The 21,975-nt window shown below is 51.8% G+C and overlaps 1 protein-coding gene across 1 annotated transcript; it reads right to left on the reverse strand.

Moving 5' to 3' along the window:
- Positions 1 to 475: 475 nt before the first annotated feature.
- Positions 476 to 20,351, reverse strand: ADA (adenosine deaminase). Its single transcript, XM_040080380.2, has 11 exons — positions 20,271 to 20,351; positions 13,146 to 13,207; positions 9,927 to 10,049; positions 9,667 to 9,810; positions 8,776 to 8,891; positions 6,412 to 6,536; positions 4,772 to 4,843; positions 3,980 to 4,081; positions 3,168 to 3,235; positions 2,630 to 2,759; positions 476 to 2,228 (listed from the first exon to the last, which is right to left on the reverse strand). The coding sequence occupies exons 1-11, from the start codon at positions 20,304 to 20,306 to the stop codon at positions 2,127 to 2,129; spliced, it is 1,080 nt and encodes a 359-aa protein (XP_039936314.1). The 5' UTR covers positions 20,307 to 20,351; the 3' UTR covers positions 476 to 2,126.
- Between the last annotated feature and the right edge of the window lie 1,624 nt (positions 20,352 to 21,975).

Consider the following 21,975-nt stretch of genomic DNA (forward strand, 5'->3'; position numbering starts at 1 on the left):
AGTCTAACCAAGCACTAAATGGCCCAAAAACCTTTGGGCAAACACTCCCCTGCCCACACTGATGGCGCAGCCCCGCAGCCCAGACTGCCCCTCTTTGGCTCTGAGCATCAACCAGCTGTGCAAAGCCCAGGAGACAGGGGACAAAAAGTGACTGCTCTTGATAAAGCACCTGGAAATGTGAGAGTACCCCGTGATGGCACTGCTGCTCCAGCAGCGGTACACAGCCCTTGGATTACTGAAGGGAGAAGGACAGGGGGGGTTGGAACAACCTGCAGCCATAAATCCAGCTTGGCTGCTTGGCAAGGGAGCAGGCTTCCCTCTGGCTGGCAAAGTGCTCCAACCTGGCAACAGAAGGCAGCAATCAAGCTACCAGAGCCCCCATCACACCTATCCATGAACCCCTGTGGGCTAGCAGGGGTCAAGGACCACAGGCCACACTCACCCCTGAACAGAAAGGCACAAGGATTTCTCTTTTAATATAAATTTGTTATTTTATTAAACAGGATTAACAATCAACTGTCCAGAATCTAAATAAGCAACTCTTCTTCAGAAATAACTTTTGGAGAAAAATGACCCAAAAAAGGCCTGTTTCTTACTGCAATCATGTCCCTAAAAGTGATACTTCAACTTTTGCTTTACAAAAGTAAGAAAATCACTCTCTCACCTTCATTTATCTATGTGTATATATGCACCACGTACTTCAGAGATGAGTATTTTACTCTGAAGGCCAATATGGAAGCCCACAAAGAATGGAAATACTCCCAGCACACCACCACTGCTGGCTGAGACTGGACCAGTGCGTGGTCTGGCTGTGGCAATGGTGACCATGGCCCCTTGTCAAAGGCAACTTTTTGGTACAGCATCTTTGGAGTGAGCATCTTGGCAGAGCCCTGGGATGCTAAAGCACACCACACACTCAGGTAAGAAAACAATGGTCTCTTCTCTGGATGCACAGCTCTATTGCTTATTGAATAAAAACACTTTGTAATGCCATAAAATCACTAAGGAGTTTTTGGTTAGTTTCTCTGTATAAACTCTCCACCAAACTGAGGATCCATCTGAGTTCTAGCCAGTGTCATAATTGAGTGAGAGAAGCAATCAGATGGGACCTGAGTCAATTTGTGACACTGGCTCCAAGTTAATTTACTTACTCAACCTTATGAGTGCCTAATGATTGTGTCAAATCAGGAAGAGGGCAGAATTATTAAACCAGGCAATCAATCACATTTTTTCTCCAAGTCCTAAACAAGGTAAGAGGAAGATCAAACTGCAGTTCACAGGAGTTCTCCAAGATGAGTTAAAAAGTGGGAAAAATCCCAGAAGGCAGATTTTGGCCCGAAGTGTTAAAATCATGTTCCAATTTCCTATGTGTGTGTGAGCGTGGTCATGGCCAGCTGTGAGCACAGCTGTGGTGTGCCCTTCTGCAGCAGTGACAGTGGGAGGCCTGATACATGGGAGCTCTCATCCAAGAAAGGATGCCAAAAAAAGTTGTATTTTGTTTTAAATGCCCTTTGGACCTGCGCACGGGCAGGGGCAGCAGCCTGCAGCTCGTTCTTGTTCCAGTCTTGTTAGTACAAGACTAACCCTGGGTAAATACAGCTGTGACCAAACCCTCCCACCCACAGGGACAAGAATAAAGCCTCTGTGTCTGAAAAGGTTGCTCTCTCTAGCACACCTCTTCCCTGGAAAGGTGAAGATTAACCCAGGCCACAGCCAGAGTTGAAAGTGGTTATTTCAGCACTGCAGGCAAGGGCCAGGCAGGTCAGTGGGGCAGGACAGGTAAAACAGGGAAAGAGGGGAGGGGAAAAATGTAGGGGAGGTTCTTCTGTTTGCATTTGCCGTACAGAAACACCAGCAGACGGAGGAGGGAGTCAGGCCAGCAGGCAGATCCAGTCTGCTTGCACTAGAGCAGGAGAGGAAGCTGGATATCCATTCAGGAGAGAGCTGGTGGGGTGCAAGCAGGCGTATGTCATAGTCTGATTCTGATGAGCACTCTAAGGGTCAACTCAGGGCTGCCAGGAATAGAGACTGACTCTGGGCACCTCCTGCCAGCGCTCCCACTGGCACAGAGGAGAGTCAGGCACGGGGGAGGAAGGGCCCTGCTCCACGCTGGCTCCCAGGGACGCTCACGACGCGTTGGGGACCATCCCATAGGCCTCGTGCAGCTTGGTGAGCAGCTCCTGCTTTTCCTTCTCGGGCAGGAAGCTGGACTGGGCTGCGTTGATGTTCTGAGGAGGCAGAGGGGGAACACAGGGACGTTAAGACGCATCAGACATGAACGCATAGTTGTGCACATCCCAGCACCTGGCTCTGAGCAGCAACAGGCGAGGCGGAGTGTAAAGTTTCCACTCTCAGATTCATTTCCGTGGCCTTGTTTTATGCCAACTGCTCTGGCCCATCATTAGCAGCAGTCCCAGGAGAAATGAGACCAGCACAAAGCAAAGGTCTTCAAATACTCTGGAATTTTTGGGATATGTACTTTGAGCCTGGCCCTACTTTCCTGCTTACAAGACCATAGAGAAATTTTCTGGTTTCCGTTAAAAACCTCTTGAACTTATAAAGAAAAGCCAGCAGGATGTTCTGGGCTACACTGAGACACCAGCAGAGCACCCAGCCAAGCCCGACTTACAACTCTCTTGAACTCCTCTTCAGTGAATCCCATGTGTTCCTTCACGATGCCATAGTCCTTGTCGATAGTGGAGTTGAAGATGAGGGGGTCATCCGTGTTTAGAGAATAGTTGGCACGATCCTTCTTAAATCTGTAAGGAAATCAGGCTGAACTGGTGGGCAGAACACTGGGTGTGATACTGTGCAGTTCTCAGGGTGAAATGCAGCAGAAGCAAAGACCTCGGGGCTGCCTCTGCAGCTGGCACTGCTGGAGAAAAGCACAAGGCACAGCTTGTCCCCCCGTGGCTGGCACTGACCTGCCAGGAGTGGTTGGGGTGCAGCATCTCGTGCCCCATAGCTCAGAGCAGGGCAGGAGGGACAGGACAGCCTCCCCAAGGGACCCCCACAGCCCTCCAGCTGCACCAGGATATCCCAAAGGGCAGGGATGTGCCACACTGTCCTACATAATTAGATGTGCCTTAGCTTTGTAAAGCAATAAAGCAGCTGTAATCAAGCCAAATCCTGGTTACTTGAGATTTCACATAATTGAGAAGTCTTACTGTATTACGGGGTGTTTGGTGAAGTCCGGAGAGCACGCTCCAGTGAGATAACTGGACCAAGGGCAGACCTGTTTGGGGGAGTAAAGCATGGAAAGCAGAATCACGCACGTGGATCTGAACCCCAGCTGTGGACACAGATAGCTCAGCTCACTGGTAAAACCAGATGAGAGCTCTGGTCACAGCTGCCCCTCAGCGCTGCTCTGACAGACCAGTGCATGTCCCAGGACATGGATGCAAGGAGCCCACAGCCCACAGGACTGTGACAGGGGCCAGTGGGATGTTGCCCATGGCCCGTCAGTCACCAGCCCCGTGCCAATCGCAGTTACCAAACCACTTGCATTAAGTACACATTCCCTCTATTAGTTGGATATGTCCATTCTGGGGAAAACCAAAGGAAATCCTTACGTGCACTGTAACTCCCAGGCTTTTCCAGCCTCTAACCACACTTGCTCTGGTACAGCAGCCTGATTTGTGGAAGGACGAGCCTTTAGGCTCGAGGTGTATAAATCAGTGAATAAGCCCTCCAGAATTTATCCTTGGCTACACAAGGATCCATTCTTCCTGCTGCATCCCTCCCACAAGCTGCTGTGCTCAGCAGCTCCCAGCAGCACATCCCAGCAAACAGACAGCTTTGTCCCCAACGTTTTTCCTGTGGATCTTTGGGCACCTGGGTTAAACACAACGTCACTGTACATGTGGTCAGCACTTGGGTGTCAGGAACTGTCCCTGGCTGTAGCACAGCCCGAGTGAGGGCTTGTTTCCCACTCAGACAGCAGCTACCTGGTTGTCACACTCCCACCACTCCTCCTTACCTCAAAATGCATCTTTATTTTCAGCAGCTCCTTGTAGAGCTCAGGGTCCTCCACGACGTGGTATCCATGGCCAACACGCTCGGCCTTCAGGACATAAACTGCCTAGAGAGCACAGGACATAAACTGGCTAGAGAGCACAGGACATAAACTGCCTAGAGAGCACAGGACACAAACTGCCTAGAGAGCACAGGATATAAACTGCCTAGAGAGCACAGGATATAAACTGCCTAGAGAGCACAGGACACAAACTGCCTAGAGAGCACAGGATATAAACTGGCTAGAGAGAACAGGACACAAACTGCCTAGAGAGCACAGGACATAAACTGGCTAGAGAGCACAGGACACAAACTGCCTAGAGAGCACAGGACACAGACTGCCTAGAGGGCACAGGACACAGACTGCCTAGAGGGCACAGGACACAGACTGCCTAGAGGGCACAGGATATAAACTGCCTAGAGAGCACAGGACATAAACTGCCTAGAGAGAACAGGATATAAACTGCCTAGAGGGCACAGGACATAAACTGCCTAGAGGGCACAGGATATAAACTGCCTAGAGGGCACAGGACAACCACTCAGAGCCTCCACACACAGCTCAGCCCTGCCTGCCTAGAGACTCCATCCCACTGCAGGTACAGCCTGCACCACCAAAGCTGGCTGCTGGGATGTCTGTGCCCACGTGCCCAGTGTTCACTCTGCTATGGGTATGGGGAGGGCTGGGAGGTCTCTGTCCCCAGTGCAGGACATGTCCCACCCCTGTCCCTCCCTGCCCTGAGCCAGGAACCCCTGGTACCTCCTTGACCATGGCAGCTGGGCCGGCCTCTCCAGCGTGGACAGTGCGATGAATCCCACTCCTCTCAGCTTCCTGCAAAACAAGGGAGAACGTGTTCCTGTCCCATCACCTGCAGCAAGGTCAGCAAGCTCAGGGGCTGGCACCGCTCTCGGGGGCACTGCAAGGCTCCTGTGCCAACAGCCCACAGATCACGAGCCTTGCACTCCAAGGGCTGCAAGAGCTCGGTAATGTCACATAGAGAGACACTTAAAAATCCTGGTTATCTTCCACTGGAGCCCAGCCAGGCTCTTCAAGGGCTTTTAATACAGGGTGAGTTCACCACTGCCTCCTCTCCAGACAGCAGCAAGCTCTGAGCTCCTCTTCCTCAACCCACTTGCCTTTCTGCATGAAACTTGCAGCAGTTCCACGCTTTGGAACTTCTACATTTTTGGCCAGCTGCAGCCACGTGGGAGGGTGCAGAAGCACCCCAGGGCAGAAAGGAAGAAATGCTGTGACACTGAGAGCCTCCCTCCTGTAAGGGGCTGGGGGTGGAGGCAGCCCAGCCCTAAGGACCCTGGGAGTGCAGCTTCGGGTGCAACTCCATGATCATCCTGAAAATTTCTTTGCCAGGGCATCTCAGGCCACGCTGTGGGGCTTTGGGAAGCCATGGAGCCTGGAGGGAAGCTTGGCTCCTGCTTTGCTGGAGAAGGGCCCCCCAGCTGGCAGCAGCAGACAGGCTGCAAGCCCCATCTTGCAGCAGACGTTCTTCACAGACAGTCCCTCAGGGATTTGCACTCGGGAGCGTTCTTCAGTTGCTTAATACGGGTGGGAGGGGGGTTTGCTCCAGCATCTCAGAGCGAGCCCCTGGCACTGAGACAAGATGCAATCCTCAGACGGAGGAGGCTGGACCTGGGTGCTGCTGGCCCACCAGGGCAGCGTGAGACTGCCTTCCCACCAGTTAACGATCCCCTGTTCCCGTGTCGTTGTTTGCCATCGCCCTGCCCTCAGCACAGCAGTGCAGCCTTGCATCAGCTCCCACTGCTGCGGTGAAGACCCCAAGGAAGCCCCACGCCCTCTCTGAGCTGAGCACTGCGTGCAGAGCACCACCCTCGTTGTCAGTGATGGTGCACACTGACGGTGGGGACTAACAACCCCAAACTCCCCCCAGCAAAGAGGAGCGAGCGTTTCCCCTCCCCTCGAGCACTGCAAAGGCTGAGGTCTGGTGAGAGCTCCTGAAGCCACGGCAGTGTTCGCATTCGAGAGGATCGGATAAAAGCCCTGCAAATGTGCAGCTTCTCCTCTGCTCCTGGAGTGATTTCTGCCAATCTCTTCCACCATTGGCTGTGTTTTCACCAAGCCCCAGGAGCCGACAGCAGTGGGCTGGGGGTTGATTTGGGCTCCGTGTCGCTCATGTCACGCTCAGTGCTACAGGGTAGCGTGCCAAGCCCCAGCTCTAGGGCCATGTTTTAGCAATGATGCCTGCCATTAATCATTTAGGAAATATAAACAAATACTTCTGCTATTTAACTGAATGTTTTTAATAGCTGCAACGGATTTTTAAGCTGTCCCAGCTGTTTGCAGTTTGAAAAGCGTCCCTTCGCACACGTCCCCTCGATGGGTATTTTTCTTGTAATTTCTTTATAAAAACTTATTCCACAAACCTCATAAGCTTTCTTATGCTCAGAGTAATCCTCCACCTTCAGGGTCTCATCTCCAGCCAGGTCAACAGCCACCACAGAGTCATTTTGGTACTTCTTGCAGAGCTCCACCACCTCTGGAGACCAGCCTGGAAGAGGCAGCACCAGGATTCAGGAGGAAGCATTCGTAAGGGTCACACCTTCAGCATTTTTCCAAACAAATCCTACAACTACAAGGCTACAGCTATTTTCTTTATTCTTTCCCAAAATCTGATGCTCAAAAAGAAAGCTAGCTAACTCCTAGAAAGGTCTGTCATCCCTGCGATCTTCAGGCAAATAAAAGCTGTCAACTGATGAGCCTGTTGTCAACGAAAGGGAAATCAGATGCATTCACCAGCTATAAAACTGCTCTCATCATGTTTTTCTGCTCACTTCATGCAGGGGAAGAAATTAATTAAAGAACTTCCAAGCAGGGGTGACTGCTGCAGTTGGCTCGAGGTAACATGAACTGCACTGCCCTGGGGCTGTAATGTGAGTTGGAGAAATCCCTCGACTCCTGAGCTTTCATCCCTTCCCAGGCTGGGTAAGGTGAGGGTAAAGGCAAGAACTGTCCCACCAGAGGAGCTGTGTCAGGGAGGAGACTGGGCTGGGAGGGATCTCTGGGGAGCTCAGTACTACAGCCTTCCCTGCCCTGCTGTAGGACCTCCTCGGCTCTCCCAAGGATTCTGCTCCTGCTGGGAAGGAGCTGAGGCTTTATCTATTTGCCATCAGTGAGAAAGAGACTAACAAGTGGCCAACAACCACTTCAGAGTTCTCTCTGGCCAGGATAGACAACCTCTGAGAAAGAAACTGCATCTACCAGCTCACATAGCACTTAAGCTTAGCAGAAAGGCAAAAAAACCAGAGATAAACAGTGGTGTTAATAATTAACAGGTACCTGCTGTGTACAGACAATCCCCAAATCATATGAACACACCAGGATGATGTGTGCATCTATTTTGTTTTCCACCGTTTCCCAACTTGCTGGGTTAGAGTCATTATTTTATTAACAAGTTTAATGTGAGTCAGTTCTGGCTGGTATCTCTGCCTTTCTCTCAACAGTTCATTAATTGCAGGGTGGCTTCTCACAGAGCAGCACATCCTGAATGCGCTGCTAAAGACTCTTTACCAAGCACCTCCCTGGCTCTGGGTATCAGCTGGTGTGCTGGGACACAGGTATGAGAACTCCACCTCTGCTGGTTGCACAAGCAATCCCTCCTGCAGTGAAGTGCAGGCTGCACACGCCCTTGGATGCTCCTGCCATGTCCCGCCTTTACCACTTGTGCACTGGCAGGGACTTGTGCACAGATCAGAGTGACTGTGCCTCACAGCTCTCCAGTTTCTACAGAGAAAAGCTTTTGATTCCCTAGAAACCAGAAATGCAAGGATCGAGTTTTCAAAGTATTGTTTGGTGTTGACTGTGCGGGCAGGGAAAAAACCCCCAAAAAACAAATCTATCAGCTTCCAAGAGTATAATTTTTCACATTTCTAGACACAAATTAATCATGTACTCACTAGGAAAAAAAAAATCTTTCCACCATCTACCCTACTAAGCTGACATAAAACTGGTGTGAGATATGAAGATACTCAGAATAAACTCTTCACATAAAATATCTGCTGTCACACAGCCTCTCTCTGGCTGCATCCTTCCCTAGAGGAAGATGCTTGCACAACTCAGCAGACCATTGAAATGCTGAAAATGGGGTCTTCTTCCTATTCTGGGTCACAGCACCTGTTACCAACCAAGTTCTTCATCAGAGCTGCTGATTTTATAAAAAACATTTTATACACGTTTTAAGCATATCTGCCTTACGTTTTCAGCTTAAGCCAGCAGAGACTGGCTGCTGGCAGAGGATTCTCTGGCTGCCCCATGACCCAGGCTAAGGAAGGAGCATCCTGCTGCAGGACCATGAGCAGGGAAGTGTGAGATGTCATTCCTGGTCCTCCTTCCGCGACCATTTGTTCTCAGATCTCCAGTCACCCACGGCGGATGCAAGTGCTCACTGTGCCAATGGCTTTACTGGCCCAGGGTGAGCTCTGGCCTTTGGGCAGGGAGCAGAGATCACAGCTCCCCCCCAGGAGAGGACAGAAGAGCCCCTTTTGTCCCTCCAGCAAGACCTTCCAGACGCTGGTTGTACCCACAGACCCCCACTCCTGCACCCAGCACACCTTTGCCCTACAGTGAAAGGAGCAGAGGAGCCCAGAATGTCCTCAGCACGGTCTGGTCCTGCATCAGACCCTCAGACTGGGGCTGTCCCCGTGTTCCTGCAGGGCCCCAGACCCAGGGACACCCCCCCGCCACGCCTCAGGGAAGGGGAGCAGAGCAGCAGGGGAGCTGCAATACATTACTTGGCATATGGCGCATGCAGCATAGAATAGACCTGGCTTTGATGTGGAAATCCCTTTCTCCATCCTTCAGTCCCTGATTTACGAGCTGAACGACTTCCTCCGGAGTCAGGTCTCCCCTGCAGGGAAGGAAAGCCATCAGCGAGAGGCCAGACCCTTGCCAGGGAGGCAGGCAGGAGCCACAGCTCCAGCCCAGCATCCCTGGGAGGTCAGGCTGCCCCAGGTCCCACTCACCCATGGGACCACCCTGGGACCTTTCACAGCCAGCACCAGATGCCAGCAGTGAGGCAGGCACAGATGGCACCTAGGTTTGGAAAGGCCTTGGGGTACTGGGTGCCCATCCTGCCTGAGCAGAGGAACCCCCTCCTGGCCACAGCATCTCATCAGTGTGCACAGTCCTCTGGAGCCAGGCAGGGGCGAGCCCAGGGCTCAGCACCTACCACAGCACACTTTGGAGGGGCCCCAGAGAGCAGCACTGATTTAATGAGAGGCTCATATCACAGAGGGGATGACATCAAAGGAAGGGATCAGACCACGAGCACCCTCCAACACCACCCACCACCTCTGCCAGCTCAGATTCCCATTTTGTGGTCAGGCAGTCCATACGTGGGCGTTTCCTTCCCTCTCATGGGGAAGGCCTTCAGCCAGAAGGTTGAGCACAGCTGCTCTGCACATGCAGAACTCGGTGCCCAGAGCAAGGGGTGTTAAAACACTGCGGCACACAGAGGTATTTATGATGAAAAGCCCTATGGATGGGAGAGGGAGGTGGAAGCATGCTGGCTCTCGCTGCACGGGAGGAGAGAGGAGGTTTGTTACAGCAGTGGCGTGACAGGGGTGCCTTCTCCACGCCCAAGCAGCCACCCACCAGCTCCCCAGCACTGCAGGATCACTCACTGAGCTTGTCCCCAGGGGATGGGAGCCACACCAGCGTTGGCCAGGAGGTGAGGGCTGTACCGGACCTCCACGTAGCTGACTCCTTCCTTCGCTTTTGTTTCCACAAACTCGTAGGCAATTCTCTTCACCGCCTCACGGTCACCCCTGTGGGGATGGCAGGGGGACCTGTCACCCTCAGGGCCCACAGGGGACCTCCAAGGCTGGGCCAAGGGACCCTGCCAGGGTTGAGGGGGGAAAAAGCAAAAAACCAGGGTACTTACGCAATGGCAGGCATGTAGTAATTAAATTTCTCTAGAAACTTGGGAAGTGTCAGCGGTGTGTCATAGCTGACATAATTCATGAGCTCCTCAACCGTATTCCCAGGGAGAGGGATCCCTCTTTTCCTGGAAACAAAGTCAGATGTTACTGACAGGGAAGGTTATCGCATTTTTAATCAGCCCGTTTTATACACCAATCGCATCCGAAGCTGGCAGCATCGACCACTTCCTCACAGGAAAGATACAGCACACGCTGTCCTTCCAAAATCTCCTCACGGATGGAGCCCTGAACCTCAGCAGAGAGGAAGGCGATCCAAAACACAGGCAAAGAACAAACAAACCAAAATACAAGCCCGGGCTGACCTGGCAGGAACACAGCCAGGGCACATTTTAAGCTTAAGAAGGAGTCCATCTAAAGGGGCTCTGGATTATTTCTTGGCACCTCCTAGACCAAGCAGCAGAATTGCCAAAATTCTTTAGAAAAGTTAATTTCCACTTATGCAGGCTCAAAGGATTAAAAAGTCAGGGAGACGCTCTACGGCCTGGGATCACACAGGCAGAGGTGTCGTGGCTCGTGGGTTCAGTGCCAGCAGCTCCTGCGAGCGAGCTGCTCCCTGAGCCCAGCATCCTGGTGGCATCTCCTGTGACAGGAACACCTCCCACGCAGGAACAAACAGCAACAACTGCCCTCAGCAGAGGGACAGACACGCTAGTGCCCACATCAATGCTGCCACGAGGGAAGAGCCGTCTTTCCCAGGAGCAGCTGGAATGCTGAGTGGGTGAAGGTGTTCCTTCAGCCCAGCCAAGGGTGCTGCAGCTTCCTGGGCAGGCTTTGTCATCCCCCCAACCTCTGGTACCCTGCACAAGCCAAAACAAATTTGGAATAATAACCAGACATTTGTTTTTAATCCTCTTTCCTGCCACAGCGAATTACAGCTGATGGATGGGAGAACTCTGCTAACAGAGACCAACCACCACAGACAGCTTTAGTGCTGCCGTGCCAGCAGCCATCCCCATGAGCCATGCAGGGACACAGGCCAAAGGACCCCGCTCCTGGGCCTGGTAAACATTGCTCCTTCCCCACTCAGCCAGGAAGGAAGGAAGCCAGCCCCACGCTCAGCCCTCACACGCAATCCGCACAGATTAAGTTGCTGGCACTCACAGGGAACGCTCATGGCTGCCAAGGCATCGGTTTTCCTCCCTGCCTTGCCCTTTCCATGGCACTGACAGACACATCAGTCTCTGCTCCAGGAACCCACCTGCCCCAGGAAAGTTTCCTACAGCAAAGACACTTCCCTGACCTCTTCCATGTGCTTCCTGAAGCAGTGCCTTCATGCAGGCATCAGTGGCAGAGCTTTGGGATGATCCTCGCTGGAATCGCGCCTCTGGATGAGGAGTTGTGCTGGATCATGCCATCGTGGCTTCTGGAGCTGCTGCTGCCCCATCCAACCCTCCTTGTAGGTGGGATTCTTCTTGAAGCAAAGCGGCCAGAGGGGAACATGTTTGTCCTCACTGCCACCTCGGTGTCCTGCCCAGAGCTCCCTCCAGCCACGGGCAGCACCATGCACCCCACGGAAAGGGCACCTCTGCTGGGGACACCTAGTCCCCGTGAGGGGTCTGTCACAGCTCTGAGCCCTTTGGCTGAGCAGGAACGATGCACAGACTGACCCAGACCTGACAGAATTAGGGACAAAGTTTCTGTAAACAGCTGAGTTCAGCAGTGCACTGCCCAAGGGGGCTTCTGCATCCCAGCAGCTTGGGGTTCTGTGTACGGGGTCAAACAGCACCTAGCAAAATTATTTCCAGATCTTTACCTTTAAAAATAGACCACGGACAGCTTTGTGTGCCCAGGGTGAGGTTATTAAGGCAGTCAGTCCCCTACAGCTTTCTGCACTGCCCCTCTGGTTTTTCTGTGTGTGAGTGCAAGTTTTAGAGCCCATGAATAGCACAGCCTTGCTCCACCCGAGGGCTGGCGGCTCAGGGGGATGCCAGGGCTGTTTAAAAATAAGAGGGAACTCAGCACACACTCAGGCAATGAAGGTTTCTGCCCTAAGAAAGGATCCTGGCACAGGATCCCCTGACAGCCAGTGCTTCCTGGGTTTCAGGGCTCCGACAATTCTCCCAACGGGGCTACACTGGCATTTTCAGTTTGCAGGCAGAGGGACCCAGCAGAGCCCCAGGGAGTCAGCATCAACTCTTCTGCTCATTTGGAGCTGTATTCCAGCCCTGCAGCTCACCAGCTGGAGCCCTGACTGAGCTCACCATGCCAGCATCCAGCAAAAGATGGGATGGACAGCCCTGACCCACCCTCCTTTCTCTGACTACACAGCAAAAAGTGCGGCCAGGCCCTGCAGAGAAAGCTTCTCCAGAAAGATTATTTCCCCCAAGGACCGCACTGCCTTGGAATCTGCTGGGCTCACAGGATGCCAGAACCACTTCTCATCTTCCTCAGAACTGAGTCCCGCCCCAAAATACCAGAACTGAGCCTAAGAGCTGTTTCCCAAAATCCTTACCCTTGCCACATTCTTGATCTGAGAGTATCAGTGACAGCTGGAAGAAATCTTGTTTATTTTGCTTACAAATGTGGAGCCAGGCCCTTGCACAGGTTAATCATTCACCCCATGCTTCCCATACAATCTCCACTGAAGGAAGATGCACGTGGACTCTGTCAAGGAAACAAGCTCTCTCTAAGTCACCGCCAAGTGTTTCCCTGGGTCCCCCCACACCGGTGTGACTCTGACTGCTGACACCGTGCAGACAGCCTGGGATTCAGATGCACATGGCAGCGGGGCAGGCAAGGGGTCCCAAACCCTGGCACAGCACCACCACCAAGACAACCCTCCCGGCCTGCTGTCATTCCACTTGCTTTTGTGATGAGGAATGTGGAAAAAGGAATGAGAATACAGCACCTCTGCTGTGTCCTGGGTACGCTTCAAAGGCAGGCAGCTCTTTATGAGGCATCGTCTGGACTTTTCTCACGGTGGCTCCCCTGAGCCTGCCCAGCTCACAACCCCGAGACCACCTCAGTCACATTCCTGCTGCCTGGGAAGCCCCAGTGTCTTTTGGGGTGTGCCAAAAGCGTCCTCAGACCATGCAGTCAGGTCTGGGCAGAGACAGAACCAGCACCAGCCAGGTCTGCTGCCTGCAGGAACTCCTCTGTCACAGATCTGGAGAAGCAAAAGGGAGAGCTTCCTTCCTTCCTTCCTTCCCCCCACAACTCACTTGCCAAAGTACAAGATGGTCTCTGGTCTGATGGCTCCATCCAGGTGGACGTGAAGCTCTACCTGCAATAAGAGAAATGGGTCAGGTACTCTTGAGCAGCAACAATAATTCAGAGAGAAGTAACTGGTGCTCACATGGGTAAAAATGTAGCCAATTCAGGGAGAAAGCCTTGACAAGGAGGCACATTAACATTTTTTAAATATAATTATTATAAAGTTCATTTTTCAATATTTAAATGTTGTCTAAACATTTTGTTGTGGCTGCTGCAGCTCACACTTTTAATGAATCTTTAGAAATTAATCCTGTTTCCAGTAATTTTTAGGAACCGCCCTATCCTTATTTAGAGTTCAGGAGGAGTAAAAAGAGCAAACCCCAAACACCTTCACTTTCCAGCTTGCTTCCTCCTTGAAATCACAGGCAGCCAAACACTAATTAATCTGCTAAGAGTCATGACACGAAAACTTTGACTTCACTTCCAAGAATCAGCTCCTGATGGGTGGTTGATTACATGGTATTATCAGGGCTTACAGGCACTCTAATCCTACAAAAGGGGTCAGTCCCACGGCACAAAGGTGCTGTAAAAAATAATAATAACAAGTTGCTCCACAGACCTAACAAGGTTTCAAAATAAAACACTTAAATTTTTACTGATTAAAAATAGGACAGTAACTCAGGTCTTTTCACTCTGAAGCCCTATTTCCCCATTATTGCCAAAACACTGGATTTTGGAGAAAGAGATCCAGAAAAGCAAAAGCAAGCTTTTTCCATTAGCCAGCTTGGAGGAACATGACAAATGTGATTTGGAAGTCGATCTGGGAAGGAAAATATTAGCTGTAAAATGTTTTAGTTAGATATCCATCTTTCCAGAACTGTTTTCTTTTAAGTAACGAAATAGCCTACAAAATACATATTTGATTTTAGTGTATTTTTAAATGAAACTGTAGAACAGAAACTTAACACACAAGGTTCCTTTTACTTATAACATTGCAGACAATTAGTTACAACATCTCTGCATTTTCCTGCAGAGATGATAGCTGCAGGGTGCCAAGGGTAAGAATGGAGTAGGATTCAGAAGAGGACTGGATATTTGCAAGGATAACTAAACTACCCAGGGTTACTAATTAAAACCCACAAACCCTCTGGCGTCAGTGTAGGTATCAAACAATAACTACAAGGAGCTGGGAGAAAACTGAGTGAGCAAGTGTCCAAGAGCAGGTGAGTGATCTCCTGGCACTGGGCTGGCAGTGCTCACCTCTGGGGCGTGCACTGATGCCCACGAGCTCAGCGCCAGCCCCACACACAGCCCTGCACACCTGCCCTGACTCACTGCCAGGGCTTCCACTGCCGCTTCTGCTGCAAAAGGCAGGGCAGGGACGGTGCTGGGGCTCAGGCCACCTCCACACGATGGCCGGGAAGCTGCCACTGAAACCCTGGTGGGATGCAAAATGCGGGTGGGGCAGGCTCAGGATAGATCAAACTGCTGGTGGCAATCAGCTGGCCCGGGGGTCATGAACACACCCGCAGACACCACTGATAGCAGATTGTAAAAACATATCCCTGCCATTTCTCCAACCCTTAAGATATGATCTGAATCTACGGAGAGGAAGATTTAAGAAGGGCAAAACCTGATCTTTCCCCCTTCCTTGAGTTATGCAATCCTGCTTATGAGGACTAGATGTCCTACAAGGCAGCAGAAAAAAACCAGGACACAAACATGGTCTGCATTGCCAGATGTGGACGCCTGGCACGTTTTCCACTCTTGAGCTCCAATTCCTATTTCAAAACCATGCAAGATCCACTCCTTGAGGTATTCAACAGCCCTTACGGCTCTCTGATGGAGTTACAGGCTTTAAATTTGCTCACACTGGATTTAAAAACAAAACAACCTGAACCTATTGAGGTCTTCTCCCTCAAACACTTTTCAGGTGTTTCCTGCTAGAGCATCCCAACATGACATTTCCATCAATGAGAAAGCAGATTCTGTGGCATCCTTCATCTATGTAAGTCACCTCCTCCTGCCACTTCTGCAGGTGAGATGCTTGTAAAGCAAGTTCCTCTCCAGTATCAGCAACAGGCTCTTTGTCCCCTGCCAACCTTTTCTGGGGGTCTAGAGACACTTAAACCAAGTGCTAAGAAACCCTTGTGCAATGCTGTTCAACCCAAAGAGTTTTGGGTTTCCTCAAGACCAGTGCTTCAGAGCAGTTTTCTGCAGCTGTGAACTAGTCTGTGCTATTTAGATGGCCAAAGGACATTCAAGAGAAGATGGAAAGGTGTTCCTACAGGGCTCCAGATAAGGATGCAATCAGCAGAGGCACAACCCAGTCAGCTCATCTGCCCCGGGCACCTTGCTCACAAACCCTGAGGGCTTCCAGGTCCGTGGGAGGCTGCTCACTGCAGATTACATTTCAGCTCTCTTCCCGGCCTGTTTGTTTCGGGTAAACAAGGCACAAGTCTTTTCCAGATACAAATGGGTGACACGACCTTGCCTTAAGCCAAGGAAAGTACCCAGATAAGGATGAAAGAGTTTTCTCTGAACTGTGGCTCCAGGGGACAATGCCTGAGCAAGCAGAAATTAGGTGAATGCAGGAGCCCAGTGCCTCTTCCAAAGCTCTCCCCTCCTTAGCACACAGCTCCATGTGCTTGCGGTCTACCACTCCAAACCCTCTGATTTATTTGTAGGGAAACCACGAGCACACATATTATATTGGGATCTCAACCCGTGGTGAAGGATCTGAACAGCACCACAGGCTGCACCAGCACTGGACAGGAGCCTTCAACCACTCCAGCACCACTGGTGATAGAGTCACAGAAAGGTTTGGGTTGGAAAGGAACTTTTTAAAGGTCATTTATTTCCAGCCGCCCCTGCCATGGGCAGGGATGCCACCCACCAGACCAGACTGATAACTCCCCTCTCACAGCCCAGCAGGATGTGGCAGCACCTGCTGTGATGAAGAACAAGAAAGCAGCAGAACTCTCCAGTGCTTCCCTGAGGAAGGAGCTTTGTTCTTCTCCCAGGTACCGTGAGGACCCTCAGGAGCAGCTTTGTACAGGAACCCTTCAGCCCCTCCTGCACCTCCACTGACCTCCCACCAGCGCATCAAAAACCCAGAGTGGAAGGCAATAAAACTTTTAGTTTCACTCTAGACTTGTTGAAAGCCAGGGGGATGGGTTCAAAGAACGTTCAAAAGGCTGTAAATTGTGCATCCTCAGCACAGACAGCCCCCAGCAAGGCCACCAAGACCAAACCCAGCGATTTCCACTTTTATGCAAAAAAAGTTTTATCTCAACCATGGCATATGACTCATTACTGCAGATATCAGGAAGTTGGTAGAGGTTTTTAAAAAGGAGAAGTTTTAAAGGCTCTGGTTTGACTTCTCTGAAAATATTGTAATGTTTTCTTTGAGACTTTATAAGCTTCAAAAATAACTTTGAGTACCTTCATTTTGCATTCAAACAAGTATGTTCCATTCCAAGATCAAGTCTGATTATTTTCATTTTAGTGAAATTAAGGGGAAAAAGTTAACCAAACATTCAAAGTATTTTCATCCACAGTCAACACAATTTCTCTATTATGGTTTGATCAGTGGACCATGGCAGAGCAGTTACCTGCTCAGCTTGCCCATTACATGACATAAAAAGAGCCATTCAAACAAAGGCACTTGAAGGATTTTCTGTATTTGGTGGCTTTAGAGTACTTTTTAAAAATATATACAATGACCAAAGTCAGTCTGCCCCTTTTATTGTGAGGTTTCCAGCAGATGTTAATAGATTATCAGGCAGCTGATAAAGCTGCATCATTTTAAAACCCTTAACAGTGACTTTGCCCAGGATTATTTATCAGCCTCTTAAAAGGTGGTAATTTAGGTTCATTCTATTAATCTCAATGGCTGAAAACCAGGGTAGTTACAGCTGTAATTTGTCAATTATTAGATAAGCAAGGCAAATCACTACAAAAAAAACAATTAACCATGTTCCCCAAAGACCAGCTTTATGGAAGTGTGCTGTTAGGAACAGAGAGTTCCTCATCCTAAATTCACCTCAAACGCTCATTTAGAAGCAGGAGGTGAGACTGGCTCTAGAGAGTTGTGAAGTGGAAGCAGCACAGCATTATCCTCAAACCTGAAGGCAGCACAAATGCATTTGGGAGATGGACCTGTCACGTGCTTTAAGGGATGAGCCTCTAAAAGAGACACATGGGAGACTGTAAGCCTCACAGTGCTCCACTGCAGGAAATACTTGTGCTTTCTACGCATCTGGACAATGATTCATGCGTTTGGTGGCTGAAGAAGAGGAGGATGCTCCAGTGCTGAGCAGCCTTTAGTGTACCACCCTCCTGGCACCAACTACCCAACCTCCTCTGACCTCAGTATGAGACTCCTGGTGACATTAACAGGTGATGGAGGCTGTGCCAATCACAGGTGATGGCTCCCATGGGGTGGCAGGGCCGTGTGCCCACCAACCCACCACGGACCTCACACCCACACCTGGCTGGAGCAAGGAACAGAGTGCTGGCACTTGGTGCAGCACCAAGACAACCTCACTGCCACCAGGTTTGACAAATGGATCTGGGAAGGTTATCCAGGAGTGTCCCTGTACCCATTATTAAAGAACTGAGCACACAAGGGGCCACTGTGTAAGGCATGGCTTGAGCTCAGTCTCAGCAGCACCAGGCTCTGACCCGTGCCAAGTCAGGGGTCGGGCTGTGCACGAGAAGTGGACAAGCCGAATCCAACATCATCCTCGAGGCACCATCGTGCCCTTGCCGTCCCCACAACAGGCAGGGAGAGTCGACAGTGCCACAGGGAGTGGGGCAGGACATCCACCCAAACCCTCTGGGTACAGCCAGCACAGGCAGCTTTGGTACCAGCTCTTCTCTGAGAGGCTGACACACGCAGTGTGCCTTGCACGAGCACCTGCCCCAAGTCCCAGCAGCCACTGGAGAGAGTGGGCCTGACCCCAGAAACCCCTGTTCCCATTCTGCTCTCTACAACACAGCTCAAGGCACGTGGGAGATGCAGGAGAAGACAGCCACAGGTCCTGAAGCCCCCAGGCTGGGGCTGGCCCACAAGAAGAGGGCAGTGAGCAAGGACACGGTCTCTGCTCCGGTTGTGGAACAGAGAGGGTGATGGTTGACATCAAAGGAACATCAACCTTTTTTGCTCTTTTATGGCCTATGATAAGCAGGGTTCAAAGTTGTCCTCCCACAGCTCCCTGTTCATCGCTGCAGTCACTGGGAGTCAGCGAGTTCCCGAAAAACGCAGAGGCAGCCCCGGCCGCACATTCAGCTGGGGCTGAAGCTGCTCCAGTTACCAGAAACATCTCCAAAACACAAACCTGACTGTTCCCAATGGCAGAGGATCCAGAGGAATGAATAGGGCTCATTAACTGACTTCAGGCCCATTTTTTTTCCCCCCAAGCCTGACTTAGCAGGTTCACAGGACTGAAAGGGACTGCCTGAGTCAGGAAAACCAGTCTCATAATTGCCAATAGCCAGACAACAGTAGCATGATCTTAGCAGTAAAACCCTACAGTTTTTCCTAGGTCTTTCTCTTTGGTATCCCGGTCTCCCACACACTGGAAAAGTAGAAGCACAAATGAAAGAAGAACTTAAGTTGCTTCTTTCATGCAAAAGATTAAAATCACTGAGGTGAAACAGCCTTTTTTCTTAGTAGAGCTGATGAAGCACCACCATCTCCCAAAACTGAAGTGGACTTAAAAAGGCTTTAGCAGCTGCCAGTGCTCCCTGGATTTTGGCATCAAGGTTTGCCTGCTATTGCATGGATCAGCTTCCTAGAAAGGGAACCACAGTGATGGAATGAAATATGAAACAGACCTGTGCACACTGCCCTTTCCAAATATATGTGACTTTCCTGGTGCGAACTCAACTGAGAGATAAACGGTTTGGGTGCGGGAGAGGATGCAATCAGCAGCAAAACTCCCCAATCCTTTTGTGGTTTTGAAGACAGTCTTCTCTGGAAAAGCCACAAGCAGTTGCCGCCACTCATGTTCTCCCAGAGCAGCACCACAACTCTCACATCACTTTTTTCGGTCTCCTCTGCCTTGACTCCTACTTTTCCCACAAGAGCCCAAGCTGGCAGACCTGCTCCCTGTACAGCACCTTACCCTGACCACAGCCTGAGTGCTGAGCCAACCTGCAGCACGGGCAGTGTTCTTCCATCAGATACAGGAATGTTGCTAACCACAGCTGTTTCATCTTCTTCCTCAACTATTTTACGATCTAGGTAATAAACACATTATCTTATGATCCTACCAGGGATGTAGTATACAGGGCATGGAGAGAGTGAAAGATTGGTGCCTGCTGTTAGAGAGCGCTCCAAAGTGGTGTCCTGGGTATCTGAAGAATAACTGAACTAAATGTGCAAGAGGAAAAAAACAAACAACCAAACCACAAAAACACCCAACCAAAAGCACCCCAAAACAACAAAATCAACCCTCAAAACAAAATAAAAAACCACAAGAGAAAACATCTGTTTTAGCAGACTACGATAGTGGTTGGGATGCAAGGCCATTCAGAGCTTTCCCCTTCCCCAGCCAGGCCACCTGCGCACCCCCGGCCCGGCAGAGCCGTGTCCCCGGCTGGGATCCGCCTGGACCCGCATCTCTCCGGCAGCGGGATGTGCGGAACACCCGGGACAGCCCCTGCCCGTCCTGCGGGGAGCACCGGGCCGGGGCAGCGCAGCGCGGGGTGACGGCGCCCACCGAGCACTGTCCCGGGGGGCACATCCCCAGCGATCGGCCCGGCCGTGCCCCAGTGCCCTCCGCGCTGCAGCCCCGGCGTGCGGGGAGCAGGTGCGGCCGCTCGGCTCCGGGACGCGACCGGAGCGGGTACCTCCGCACCGGGCACGGCACCTCCGCACCGGGTACCTCCGCACCGGGCACGGCACCTCCGCACCGGGTACCTCCGCACCGGGCACGGCACCTCAGCACCGGGCACTTCCGTACGCGGCACCTCCGTACCCGGCACCTCCGCCCCGGGCACGGCACCTCCGCCCCGGGCACCTCCGCCCCGGGGCGCGCCGCGCTCCCCGCTCCCGTGCACAGCGCCTCGGTGCCGGTGCACGCCCCGTTCGCGGCGCTGCGCCCCCGGCAGCGCTGCCAGCCCACCTTGGGTCCCCCGAAGATCCTCTGTGCCCGCTCCATGCTGCCGCTGCCGCCGCCGTTGCCGCCGCTCTGCCGCCGCCGCTCCGCGCCCGCCCCGGCCCCGCCGGCGCTGCCCCGCCCCGGCCCCGCCCCGCGCACTGGGGCCGGGGCAGGCACGGAGCGACCGAGCGCTTCGGCTCTGCGGGGACCGTAGAGTCCACGGCTCGTTCCTCCTCCCTGCTATGGCCAGGGACACCTGGCGCTATCCCGGGGTGCTCCGAGTCCTGTCCAGCCTGCCCTTGGACACTCCCAGGGATCCAGGGGCAGCCACAGCTTCTCCGGGCAACCTGTGCCCCCTTCAGCATTCTCGCAGGGAAGAATTTCTCCCTTACATTTAATCTACACCCACCCTTCCTGCGATCCCGCTAGTGTTTCCTCCAGGAGCCGAGGGCCCAGGTGGACCCGTTCCTGGCAGAAAATACAACAGGAAAAAGTGATAGCTCACCCTGGAGAACAGGAAAGCAATCTCCAGCTTTGGTTGCAGTCTTAAGTTAATTCAACAATGTTTGTTTTAACCTTTCCTGCTGCTCAGTGACTCACTTTATTTTGTCTGATGGTTTTCGGTTCACCATACATCTGCTTGCAGATCCTGCAAATTCACACACAGCTTTTCATTTCTTATTTTCAGTGACCTGTTTTGTGCTGCTCCTCTGCCTCCTGCTTTCCTCTCCCGTGGGTGATGCACATGGAAACCCACATCTTTGAAGACAGTGAGGCAGAAAGCCACAGAATCACAGAATGGTTGGGAAGCTCTGAAGATCATTTAGTCCAGATCCCCTACTAATACAGTTTCATTTGGAGTAGGTTGCACAGATCTGTGACCAGGCTGATTTTGAGTCTCTTCAGAAAAAGAGACTTTCAGGGGAGTTCTGCCTGCTTCTCTCTGCATGGATTCTCTGATACTGGGGGAAGCAGAGGTTCAGTCACTCCAGACCTACCGTCCCCATCTAGCTACAGGCAAATCTGCCAAGTGGAACCTTCCCTATTCTGACCCTTGGGGAACATCCCTGGGGCTCACGTGCAGCCCTGGCTGAGAAGAGATCTAAACTTCCCAGAAGGCACTGACCAGGCAGCTGGTATTTCCAAAACCACCGCAGAGTCAAGGACCAGGTTCAGTTCTGCATGACAGGAGTTCACCTGCCCAGGTGAGGCCAACCCCAGAGCACAGGCCGGGTCTGCAGGGAGACAAAAGTCACTATATCAATGAAAAATACTATTGTTGCTTGCTCTGGTGCGTAAGCAGAGAAAGCGCTTGGGGCTGTAGTTGTGAACACTACTACAAATGGTTGCAAAATAAAGTTTCCTCGTCTCCTTCCCCAGCTGTGTTTACTCCAGATGGACACTGTTTGTGGAAGCTGGCAGCAGGGGATTAGCTACACTGAGCTCTTCTTGTGGGGATGGGGAAGGCTGGGTGCTCCTCCAGCCCTGTGCTGTCACAGCCAGGTGACAACAAACAGCCAGGAGAGCGAGCAGCTCTGAAAGCAGGGGCTGCAGGCTGGTGCTGGCACTGCTTAGGGAGTGCAGGACATGCCACAGGCTCACTGCTCCACAGGGAAATGTCACTGGCCTCCCTTGTCACTCCTCCCCAGCTTTGCCATGAGAGCAGAGATGGAATTTCTGCCCCAAAGCCAAGTAGGCATTGAGAAAACAGTAGTTTTTCAGCTCAGAT

The sequence above is a fragment of the Hirundo rustica genome, chromosome 16 (assembly GCF_015227805.2).
Source record: "Hirundo rustica isolate bHirRus1 chromosome 16, bHirRus1.pri.v3, whole genome shotgun sequence".
In the NCBI taxonomy this organism is placed as follows: Eukaryota; Metazoa; Chordata; class Aves; order Passeriformes; family Hirundinidae; genus Hirundo; species Hirundo rustica.